This window comes from Contarinia nasturtii, unplaced genomic scaffold (genome assembly GCF_009176525.2).
Source record: "Contarinia nasturtii isolate CC-2019 unplaced genomic scaffold, AAFC_CNas_1.1 Cnas_scaffold_285, whole genome shotgun sequence".
In the NCBI taxonomy this organism is placed as follows: domain Eukaryota; kingdom Metazoa; phylum Arthropoda; class Insecta; order Diptera; family Cecidomyiidae; genus Contarinia; species Contarinia nasturtii.
The window spans coordinates 5,346,887-5,358,305 of record NW_022197640.1 but is presented as its reverse complement, the minus strand read 5'-3'; the positions used below and the strand labels follow the sequence as shown (position 1 = coordinate 5,358,305).

General features: G+C 33.8%; 3 protein-coding genes across 5 annotated transcripts in view; 2 read left to right on the top strand and 1 right to left on the bottom strand.

Moving 5' to 3' along the window:
- Positions 1–127: 127 nt before the first annotated feature.
- LOC116337695 (SH3KBP1-binding protein 1) lies at positions 128–4,110 on the bottom strand. 2 transcript variants are annotated; one of them, XM_031762469.1, is made up of 9 exons: positions 3,734–4,110; positions 3,330–3,643; positions 3,008–3,265; positions 2,104–2,928; positions 1,916–2,035; positions 1,753–1,773; positions 894–1,162; positions 452–791; positions 128–359 (listed from the first exon to the last, which is right to left on the bottom strand). In XM_031762469.1, exons 1-9 carry the CDS (start codon positions 3,787–3,789, stop codon positions 172–174), a joined length of 2,391 nt encoding a protein of 796 aa, XP_031618329.1. In that variant the 5' UTR covers positions 3,790–4,110; the 3' UTR covers positions 128–171. The 2 variants fall into 2 exon arrangements, with proteins under 2 accessions (XP_031618329.1, XP_031618330.1); XM_031762470.1 differs by lacking the exon at positions 1,753–1,773 and having other exon boundaries at positions 3,734–4,109.
- Positions 4,111–4,385: 275 nt separating this feature from the next.
- Positions 4,386–7,450, top strand: LOC116337696 (adipocyte plasma membrane-associated protein). Its single transcript, XM_031762471.1, has 4 exons — positions 4,386–4,877; positions 5,781–5,986; positions 6,104–6,273; positions 6,347–7,450. Exons 1-4 carry the CDS (start codon positions 4,762–4,764, stop codon positions 7,424–7,426), a joined length of 1,572 nt encoding a protein of 523 aa, XP_031618331.1. The 5' UTR covers positions 4,386–4,761; the 3' UTR covers positions 7,427–7,450.
- Positions 7,451–8,263: 813 nt separating this feature from the next.
- Positions 8,264–11,419, top strand: part of LOC116337694 — a 95,737-nt gene continuing 92,581 nt past the window's right edge. Inside the window, exon 1 of one of the 2 annotated variants that reach the window (XM_031762467.1) lies at positions 8,264–8,461. The gene's annotated coding sequence lies outside the window, so the exon portion shown is untranslated. Of the gene's footprint in view, positions 8,599–11,419 lie in introns of both variants that reach the window. The other variant, XM_031762466.1, reaches the window with a different exon arrangement.

The following is an 11,419-nucleotide window of genomic DNA, read 5'->3' as shown; positions in this document are numbered from 1 at the left end:
TCACATAAAATATAAAATATAATTAATTCGAATACAACTGGTAAAATACGAACAAAACTCAAAAGTATAAGTGTTGCTATATTGTTCGGTGGTGATCATTGGCCCTCTCAAATAAAGAAAATAATACTTTGATCGCAAGAATTAACAAATTATGTATTAAATTGCTTTGAATTACTCAGTGTTGTGAACTTGATTTAAAAATGCAACGTTCGATGCCTTTAGCCTAGTTATTGTGTTGGATGACATGGAAGAGAGGCAAGGTGACATACACGGTGTTGAGCATAGACTATTGCTGATGTCGCATTGATCCAACAATTGAATTAGTTCTTCTGGCGTTGGTCCACCTCCAACCGATTGAACTGTTTATAGAAATTTTGGCATTTTGTTAAACACACATTTCTCACCGCGTAGACGAAAAATGAACGCTAAAAGTCTGAAAAATGTATATTACCTGCTGATTCTTTCTTTTGAATAAATTCTAAAGCTGTGGTTAGATCCCACATTTGAATGGCTCCATTACTGTGACCAGATAGAATGAAACGCCGTGGCATCGATCCCATGCGAGATGATTTTTCACATTCATGTACACAAAACGATGTTATGGTCGATCCATCAATTGATTTGATTACACAGACGCGATCACCATTTGATGCCAAACGGACATACAGTTGATCTGTTTCCGGTATTACTTTTTGTACAAACACTTGCTCATCATCTTGTTCTCCGAACGGTCCGAAATCATTTCCAGCTGAATAGCTGTACGCACTGTCAGTTGATTCCAACGAAACAATCTATTTAAACAAAATACAATAAGAAAATGCATGCAATTCTTGAGAACTTGTGACACCAGTATCGATGACAAACATGTAAATATGAAAATAATTTCGATTTACCTTGAATGATGCTTCTGGCGTAGAGCCGGGTTGCGTTGAAATCATTCCTCGAAATCGTGGTACACGCCATGTTCTCACATGATTATATTCGCTGCACACAGATATCAAAAACTCTTCCGACAATTTTACTTTGGTAACGGGACTTTGATGAACAGTAAATGTTTGGAATAATTGTGGACTATGTCCAACCGTTTCTGGATGCTGAACAATAACCCGTACACTGCCAGAGCGTGTACCATATGCGATTTCAATCCAATTGCCACACAGACCTTTAGTTTTCAAATGAAATCGAAAGGAAAAAAATTAAAATTTACCAAATGACATTCTTTTAGTGAACGACTACATCAACACGTTTCTTGCATAATTATGTTATTTTTTGTGGATAATTCTAATTGCCAAAGGAATAAAAATAAACTAAAGCAAGGACAGTTAATCAAGAACAAAAACAAACGAAACAGATACAAAATATGCCAGCACCAATCATACGTAACCAAATATAAAGATATGTGTCTTTAACGTGCTTGAACTTCTAATGTCTAATTTATTCTAATGTTTTTTTTTTGCTTTTGGTTATAATAATTTTTTCAAGCGAAGTTTCACATCCACATTGTCAACATTATGAAAAGATACAGAATCAAACTAACGAAAAATTGAAAACATAAAAAAGACACATTTTTTTTTTTGTATGAAACAACAAAATCCAAATGAACCCAATCGATTAAGATCGGTCGTTGCCACTTGTACATTTATTATGCGTGTGTTTATCTTGTATAAAAAAGAACTTTTATTGAAATGTCATTGTTTTTTTTTTAAATTGAAATCAATTGTGTTTTTTTTTTTAATTTTATGGGATTTTTACCTTCTTTCGTTTTGTCCGGTGCTGGCATGATAACAAGTGATTAGTTACTGTATTTTGGCTTAATTTATATTACTGATTTCGATTTCATTTTTGAAAATTCTTAAAAATGGGAATGCTAATTGTCTGACATAAAAAAAGTCCATGCAAATGTCGTAATACTTACTTGTGGTTTTTGGTGTTAAATACACAGATATGGCGGTAATGTGATCAAGTGTTGGATCTTTGTATAATTCAGTGACCAATAAGTCATTGTCCTTCATTCGCAGTGGAAATTTTTGCATATCTATAGAATCAAATATAAGATTTGTGTTTGTAATCGATGATATAACAAATGGATATTGTAAGGTATACCTATATAATAAATGCTGCCATTATTACATCCTAATAGCAAAAACGAGCCAGCCGTATCAAATGCTAAAATTGGGCATAGATCTTGGATTTGCCAATGTTGTGTCATCGCATGCCAGACACCAATTTTACCAGATGATGACAGTGCCACCAATTGATTGCCGATAAAAAATAAATATTCAACACGAACATTTAAATTGAATATGCCCACATCACTTTTATTTCCATCGTCTGATACGCGCCACAATCGAATTTGGTTGCCATACGAAATGGCCACCATTTTGCTTTGAGTTTTTTCATTTGCATTCGAAAAATTCACTTTTATCGCTAAACGTTCAATGGTTGCTTCAATGTACGGTGACGTGAATACCAATTGCCAGCCAGACGAATCTTTCAAACGATAACATGTGACAAAGTGTGGATATGCGGCTGAAATCCAATTATGATGTGCCTTGATTATTTGTACACGAAGTGGGTCATAGAAACCGGTCGATTGTTGATGTGGATTAAAAACGAGGCCAACATCATTGCGAATTATCTTGTTGAGATCAGCCGATGAATTTCTTGAATGTCGCATATCTAATGATGCGGTTCGTGAATGTGCCGATGCATTCCATCCTTGGGCATTTCGCTGTGCCGTGTTTCCATTGTACGATCGAAGATCCCAAGAAGAATTACGCGAATGACCCGAATGACGAGATGATGATGCATTATTTATACTGTTAAACGAACTGTCTCTTTGCAAATTATATTCTTCACGTTGGCCAAATTCATCGCGTTGACCTTCAAATTCGTCTCGTTGGCGATAATGTGAATATACAACACTTCCTGAAAACAAAAACATGTACAAAAACAATTTAGTAATAAATTGCGGTGATAATTATTGATTATTTTTTTTTAAACTTACGTCCATTGGCAATTTCTGGAACGCGAACCATTGAGCCTGGTCGAGCATTAATCATACTTCCAGATGCTAGAGTAACAGGAGCGGTTGCAACTGTAGCCGTGAATGGTTCTTGATTGGCCGAACAAGGCGTGGCCGATGCTTGTGATACATTTGTTTCAACCGAAGATGATGTTGAAGCCTGACTCATTGTAGTAGATGTTTGTGTTGTTGATGTCATTGCCAATGTCGTCGTTTCACTTATGTCTTGTCCGGGAACCACTGTCGAATCATAGTTAATCATGTCATTTTAAAATTAAAACACTCACACTGAAGAAACACTTACCGGGCGGTGTCAAATGTGCATAAAACCAAACATCGCCACATGATGAATGATTTAGATCTTCGCACAAAATCAATCGTCGTACCAATGGTGAAATGTTATAATATTCGGCCTCATGTCGTAATATTCTTAAATCACATTGTTTGATATCAATATCACGTGTGCGTAAATAATTTAAAATAATTCCAAATAATGTTGGATCACGGTCAATAAAAATGGCTCCACCCTCGTCACGCAGACTTGAAATTCGGCCACTGAGCAATGCTGTAAAAAATGTATCGGGTATACAGGTTAAAGTTTGTCGCGATGTTGAGAACCTATTAGCGGAGATAAAAAAAACACATAAATTATGAATAAACAACATTAATGCGCAAATTTCTATTTCATTTATATCATTTGAAACTCACTTTTTCCCACCGACATTCAAATGTACGATATCACCCGTGTAATTATTGTACGACATTATTTTTTTGATAAATAAATATATAAATATCAAATCACAATTTCGAACAAAACTCAATCGAAGTGGACTGTTTTATGTGAAAAACTGTTGTGCCCTTTTTTATCTCATAAACAACGAAGCCATTATTTGTGAAGAGATAACTGAATATATTGTTGTATTTATTTTTCTTTCAATTGTTGGCTCAATTCCCCCTTTACTTTACATATGTCTTGTCAATGAATACTGTTTTATAACAAACAAAAAATGACGTCACAAAACCGTAGTATTTGTAAATTTTGACATTTTACCAGTCTTACGTCTGGTTCACACAGGCAACGTTTTACTGCATTTTAAACGGAATTAATTAAAAAAAAAACGAAAAAATATTTTAATTTGGCGGAAATGGCGTTGTGAATAAATTACAACTACACAAAAAAAGAGCATTTTACATTTAACAAAATGTAATAATAGAATAAATTGCTGAAAACAAAGAAATATTAAGTCTCACACATACATTTGAGGCGTTTATCTTTTCACATCGCACACCATTGAAAATTCGGTCGTTTTTTGAATGTATTCGATTCGTGTGAGCGCATTAAATACATTCACTACATTATGTCGAAGATCAAATGGCAATATAGTTGAAGAAGTGAAAGAGTCGAAAAAAAAAACAAGAACAACAACATACGAGCCATCGTTTATATAAATATTTTCATTTTTACACCGCAATACCTATACACCTAACACGTATTGGGCAGCCCGTCATCATCATCATCATCGTTGTATTTCATCGTTTTATTATTCGTACGCGTATAACATTTGCGCTGAAGCGAAAGGAAAAGAGAAAAATAAAACAACACACATAGATTCGTATTGGAATTTTTTTTTGTATTTCGTAGCCCATCGGCCGAGAAGAACTTTCGACTTCGCTTTCTTTGATTTTGTAAAATTAGTGTTTAATGATAAGCTATTGAAGCACGAATTAAAAGGAATATGGGGCTGTGCAAAAGTTTTTATCGATTAGTTAGAAATTTTCTAATTGTATTCTTCCTCGTTGTATTGTTACCTGGTTTGCCGCCTAAGACGCACTTCGATTTTCAATCATTTATGTAAGTTAATTTCTTTTTTACCTTCGTCACATCGAAATATTTACACCCAGTCATGGTCGAATTGCAATTGAATTTTTTCTTTATTCAATTTATCTTCTGGTATAATTTTTATTCTGGTATTTAATGGCTTTCACTGTTGTTGTTTTTGCTTTTTTTGTGTATTTCGTTCTATCGTTGACATTGGATGATCTCATTAACATGAATGAAATAAAAAAAAGTCACATCGCCACATCAAATCAAAACACGTTTCATTTTTGGTATCAGAGAAATGTTTGAAGTGAAGAAGAAGAAGAAATTTCACACAAAAATATTATTATTGGTAAATGAATAGAGTGATAAAATTGAACATAAAATTAGTTTACACAAAGCGAGTGCTCATTAATTGGTCAAGGCGAAGAAATCATACAAAACTCCAATATTCAATTGTGCAATGTTTCGTTGCCGGCTCATTTGAATTTTATTCACAATGAATACCATTAGTATGTACAGACGATTTGCGTAATGTTTGTAGTACTGCAGATGTCAGACGGTGATTGTTTATTCTCCTTATTATTGGTAAATCTCATTTAGATACGTTCTTATTTTAAATGTTGTGAATTGTGTGTTCAACAAAAAAAACATTACGACACCTTTTTTGTTGCGAAATGCTTTTGAGTGTACAAATACCCGATATGATAAGATTCGACTCTTTTCTCTTACCCATATAATGAGCTGTGATGTTTTTTAATATTCAGAAAAAAAACTCCATCAATAACGTGACAGTTTTTTCATTCATTTTGCTTCTTACACTCTTTCGCTCTTACTCGCTTTATCTCGCATTCTTCTCTCTCCATTTTTCTACTTTTATTTATTCTTTTTAATCAAATCGCATTTCATCAAACGATTAATTTGATTAATTCACAGAATTCCAAAACCATTAGATTTAACGGGTCCGTTAGAAGTAAATAATTTGTTAGATAATGCAGAACGATTGTTGGAAGGTCGAGTACATGGACCTGAAACATTGTTGATGCGTAACAACGAAATCTACACAACCGTTCATGGTGGTCAAGTGATCAAAATCAATGGTGATCATATTACTCATGTGGCTAAATTTGGAAAACCATGCGGTAAATATCAATTAATCGATTTTTTTTTTTCATTAATTTTTTCAAATTCATTTCAATTTATAACTCGTTGTTATAATTTAAATAAAAATATCTTATTTAAAAAAAAAATCCATACAGAGGGCTTCGTTGAAGAAAGAATTTGCGGACGACCATTGGGTTTGGCGTTTGATACTCTTAACCCAAATAATTTGATTGTTGCTGATGCTTACTACGGCATTTGGTCGGTTGACTTGACCAGCGGAAAGAAGACGCAATTGGTTTCGCCAGAGGAAATATTGGATGGAAAAGTATTTTTTTTAAAGACACTCAACAAAACATGCTGATTAAACTAATATTCGTTTATGTTTGTTTACGCAATAGATTCGTCGACCGGCAAGCATCTTCAATGCAGTTGCTGTATCGAAAGCGGGCGATATCTTTTGGACCGACTCGTCATCTGATTTCAAACTTGATGATGGTGTTTACACGCTACTCGCCAATCCATCAGGTCGTTTGTTCCAACACATTCGTGCAACAAAACAAAATAAATTGCTTTTGGATGAATTATACTTTGCAAATGGTGTCGCATTGTCGCCAAATGAAGATTTTGTTGTTGTATCAGAAACGGCCGCGTCACGTCTTAAACGCTACTATTTGAAAGGTGCGAAGGCTGGTCAAAGCGATATATTTATCGATCGTTTACCAGGTGCCACCGATAATTTAACACCAGATGCTGATGGTCTTTGGGTGCCACTTGTTCTGTCAATCGACAATGAAAATCCTGGTCTCTGGCAATCAGCTGCAAATGCTCCACTTGTTCGGAAATTTTTGGCACGTACACTTGCTTTGATTGAATTACCATTTAAATTCATTGAAAAGGTTTACTCAAATTTCTATACACAAATGATTGTTCACAAAATTGGACATTTTGAATCGTTGTCGATGTCACCATCACGTCAAACTATCTTGCGTATCGATTGGAATGGTAAAATTATTGGTTCATTGCATGGCTTCGATAAATCGGCGCATGGAGTTGCGCATGTGCTTGAGGCTGGTGACTATTTGTACTTAGGTTCGTTTGCTAATAAGTATTTGGGCCGCGTAAAGTTGCCAAAAAGTTATAAAAATGCTGAAAAACAACAGGCACCCAAAGTCGAAACAACAACAACAACAACAAAAAAACCAGTTACAACAACCACCCCGAAGCCCACCACCACAACTACACCGAAACCAACAACAACAACAACAACAACAACGACGCCGAAACCAACAACAACAACTCCACCACCACCAAAGCAAACAACAACTAAACCAACTGATGCTCCAAAGCAAAAAACAGCCAAACCAACCGATTCGAGGAAGCCAGCCCCAATTCATGAAAATGTCGTTGACGTTCCAGAACCGCCAAAGGAAGAAAAACTCAAAGTGATTAAAAAAGGTGGCGCCCAAGGCGAACTTTAAGCCATTTTTATATTCACACAACAACAACAACAGCTAATAATATCGCATTAGATTCGAAGTAAACAAGTGACGATATAAGTCATTTGACCGCTCACCATAATCAATCGTGAATAGACGTTATATGATATTTTTTATCGCAAATTAACGACTTAACATATTTATTGCATTCCAAGCAATCGCATTCCAATATAGAAACGTTTTTTCTTCAATCATTCCATTTATGCCATCGCACACATTGTGCGAAATTGTGCAACAATTTATCATAAACTAGAGCAATGCAATAACTTTATCGATTGAATTTAGCTACGAAAAATGCTTCTGATGTAGAATTTAAATACTCTGAACTAAAAAAGAATACTAAATACAATTATGCAACGATTCATTTTTATTTTGTTATGAGCAAAATATCGAAATATTGAATAAAGCGATTAAGTTCTGGTATATATTTTTTTGTCATACTCTTTGAGTAGGTTGAGTTGAATTGAATTTGTTTTATTTTCGATGGGAAGCCACTGATGTTTGTAACGAATATAATTTGTGTGAATATTATGCAAATGGATATCTTTTAATGGGCGATGTGAGAGTCATCTATTGTGAGTCCGGTGTAAGTATAGTAAACAGGATAGGTAAGCTTCTTAATAAAATGCTCCTTGTGCTAGTATCATCAAACGGAACAAACATGGAAAATTGTTCACACAAACAACATACAAATACATAGGAAAAACACACCCCCAAACAAAATGCATGGCACGTAAAGACATCGGCAGCAGAAGCTTTTGTATTCGATAGCGATGCTATCAGAATGGGATATTATCAGTCCTTTCGCGACGTTCAACGCGATTGTATCACAAATACAGCAGAGAATTTAGTGATTTTTTTGTTTGGTCGCTTTCAATGTTGGTTTCGAAATTCAAATATTTCAAACGGCAAATATAAGATATTCAAAACAACCAAAATATATCAATTGGTACAAAATCTGATGAAAAATACGAAATTATTTATGTCAATTTGATTGGTGATAATTCAAAGGAAAAGGTGCTTATTTATTAATCGTGTTTAATATTTTAGTTATTTTTTGCTGCCGTTTTTCTTATAAATAACCGACAAATTTGCCTTGCTTGGAAATAAAAAGTTCATTTTGGTTGATTTTCACACTGGAAGCGCTTTAAAATGTAATTAATAATCATTTTCATCGTAATGTCCAATGAGAATTATTTTATTTATTTTCATTTGTTATGATTTGAACGTAAATGATAAAGGATAAAATTCAAAAGGATGGAATTTGTTGCAATTTATGAAATTGGTTTACCGCATTGACTGAATTTGTGACATTTCAATGATTTTTGTTGCAATTTTACAGATTTGTCATTTTGCCCTTTCTTTACCATAAAAGTTGCCAAGCAATCCATAAAAGCTGAATCATTGGGAACTGTGTTTTTGTATGGTTTGTGCTTGTCCGCACGGCACGGTATCAATAAAATAAATACATTTCTTCTTATGAAATTTGATTCAATTGATTCTCGTTTTTTTTTCGATGATGAATGAAAAAAGTTTCAATGATTAATAAGTAGATCATACTTCATTATTATTAAATTTCAAAAATGTTCGAGTATGTTTCTAAGAATTATTAAAATCCTGAACTATTCGATCCATAATAATTGGCCATTATTATCAATGTATATTTGAATTTTGTTTAAATGCTAAATTTTTTCAATGAAATGATATCGTATTGTTAAACCGCACGCACGATTCATCATTTTAAGAAATGACGACAATTAATCGGAGCGAAGAACGAACATTTAAAGTATTTGAGTGATAAAATTGAGGAAATCAAAACCATGGAATTGCCCCATCCGTACAGCATCATCAAATTGATTGCCAAACGGAGCACTAAATCCAACATTTTTGTGTGTTTTCAATACCACCAGTGCTCGTTTTGTATCATTATAACGGAATTTCTCTTTTTACTGCAGTATCATTAAAAGCGAGTGCGTATTTTATGGTTGTACTTTCAATTAAAATGCCAATTTAATTTTGCGGCACCAATTCATCAACAATTTAAAACGACAATTACCTTTTGTAATCAAAGTTTTGAGAATTTTTTTGTTCGTGCATTGTTTGTACGACGTTGTGGCATGCGTGAAGATAGTAGCAGGTAAAATTTGCTGCATGTATGGGAAATTAAAAATAGACAATAGATTTAATGCTTTTAATGCTCCCGAATACATCATGTTTGTATGTGTGTGTGAAAATATTTAGTCTTCTCAGTGTTTTTCGATCAATTTCCATTTGAGTTTCACATACTTGTCCATTATACGCTTAATTTTAAGTTGCCGTTTACATGAGCACATATTGATAATCGATAAATGTTTTTTTTTCTATTAGAAAATAAACTTGAGGATAATTCAAAATAGTCTGTGTTTAATGTGGCGAGTCGATACATTGTTTACGTTTTATTTTGTGTTATTTCCACAAAATTGCACACAGGGTGGCTGCTGTGTGGGTGTGCTTATTCCATTCGATTTAAGAGTGAAAAATGTCACCCAAAATATCGTTATAAATGAAATGAAAATCGCAAAACTTCCGTAATCGTATGAGTTATGCCACGATGATTTTGACTATATCTAATTGCTGCATAAGAAAACAAACGATGTACTTAACATTTAAAAGATAAAGCGAAGTTTTTTTTTCTTTATTTCTCTCTTTTTCTCGCCAAATCATCTGGATGAATGTGGGCGTTGATTGTTCTAAATGAATTTTTGTAATTGATCATCAAAGGCAATCGTCAATTATAAGACGTATAACATTTTTAATGGTTTTTTTTTCTTTATGGTATATCTTTGTAAAAATGTTGTTCGTGCTTAAGTAAGGTTGGGAGTTTCAAGTGTTTATTGATAAAAATATTAAGTTCGTTTTAAATTTTTTCACGTCAAGTCCCATTTCAACACCAAAAAAATGATTGGTAAAATCGAGATAATACCGCGTGGGAGATGTACTCTTATTTAACGGAAAGAAGTTTTATGGTGATGTTACTGAGATGCCGTGTCCTATCTACGCGACAAAAACTGAAAAGAGGAATCTAGGGGCAGAGCAGTACTAGAATAATAATTTTTGTTTAGAGTAATTCTATGTTGTGAGTAGTAATCCATATTAATCCGCAGTAATACACACTTGTGTAAATTCTAACAGCAGTGCAATGACATTTCATGTGTACGATGTGCATTACATTTGTTAGGAATAAAGCGATCGTCGTATTTTAGTACTGCTCTGCCCCTAGAGAGGAACACACTGAAAAATGCAAACGATAAAGAATTCTGTTGAGTTAACATTTGACTTTAAGTTTATATGGTTTATGTTATAACAACGTAAACATTTCATTAGTTTAAAACCAATTTATGAATATTTTAATCGCACACTGCACACGCAAATGCTCAGCGCGACTGGTTTCCTATCTACACAATGCAGATTTTCAATTCACTTTCATAAATTAATCCATTTTGAGTTTGTCGGTAAATAAAGTGGTTTAGATTCTATCGTTGTAAATACATTGTAGCTTCAACAGCAGTTTACGTTGATTTTGTTGGAAAACGACCTTCACGCTTTTAAAAATAATAATAATAAAAAAATGGATAGAAAATTAAAACAAATGCAAACAGAAGAACCAAGCCGGAAAAATAAAACAGAAAACAGAAACAAAGCCATCATAGTCAAGTAAAAATAAATATCCAAGAGAGCGAAGCATTGAATGTTTTTAAAATACACATATGCCACGCACACTTTTCACATCAGCAAACAACCTCCTCTCGCATATCAGATGAATCTAAGAAACACACAGACCCATGGAGACAAATGAAGGATTAAGATCTAGGTTGTTTGAATGCACGTGTGTTTCCTAGTTTACGACGAAAATTTTCCTGCTTCTAGTCTCCTTTCGCTATTGCTATTGCTCTCTCTCTCTCTCTCTCTCTCTCTCTCTCTCTCTCTCTCTCTCTC

Excerpts from the sequence above, each read along its gene's own strand:
- LOC116337695 (XM_031762469.1), bottom strand. The coding sequence starts at position 3,789 with ATGTCGTACAATAATTACACGGGTGATATCGTACATTTGAATGTCGGT. Across the intron at positions 2,929-3,007 it reads TCCAGAAATTGCCAATGGAC|GAAGTGTTGTATATTCACAT; the intron begins GTAAGTTTAAAA and ends TTTTGTTTTCAG. Across the intron at positions 360-451 it reads TCAAAAGAAAGAATCAGCAG|TTCAATCGGTTGGAGGTGGA; the intron begins GTAATATACATT and ends TTCTATAAACAG.
- LOC116337696 (XM_031762471.1), top strand. The coding sequence starts at position 4,762 with ATGGGGCTGTGCAAAAGTTTTTATCGATTAGTTAGAAATTTTCTAATT. Across the intron at positions 5,987-6,103 it reads TAAATTTGGAAAACCATGCG|AGGGCTTCGTTGAAGAAAGA; the intron begins GTAAATATCAAT and ends AAATCCATACAG. Across the intron at positions 6,274-6,346 it reads AGGAAATATTGGATGGAAAA|ATTCGTCGACCGGCAAGCAT; the intron begins GTATTTTTTTTA and ends TTTACGCAATAG.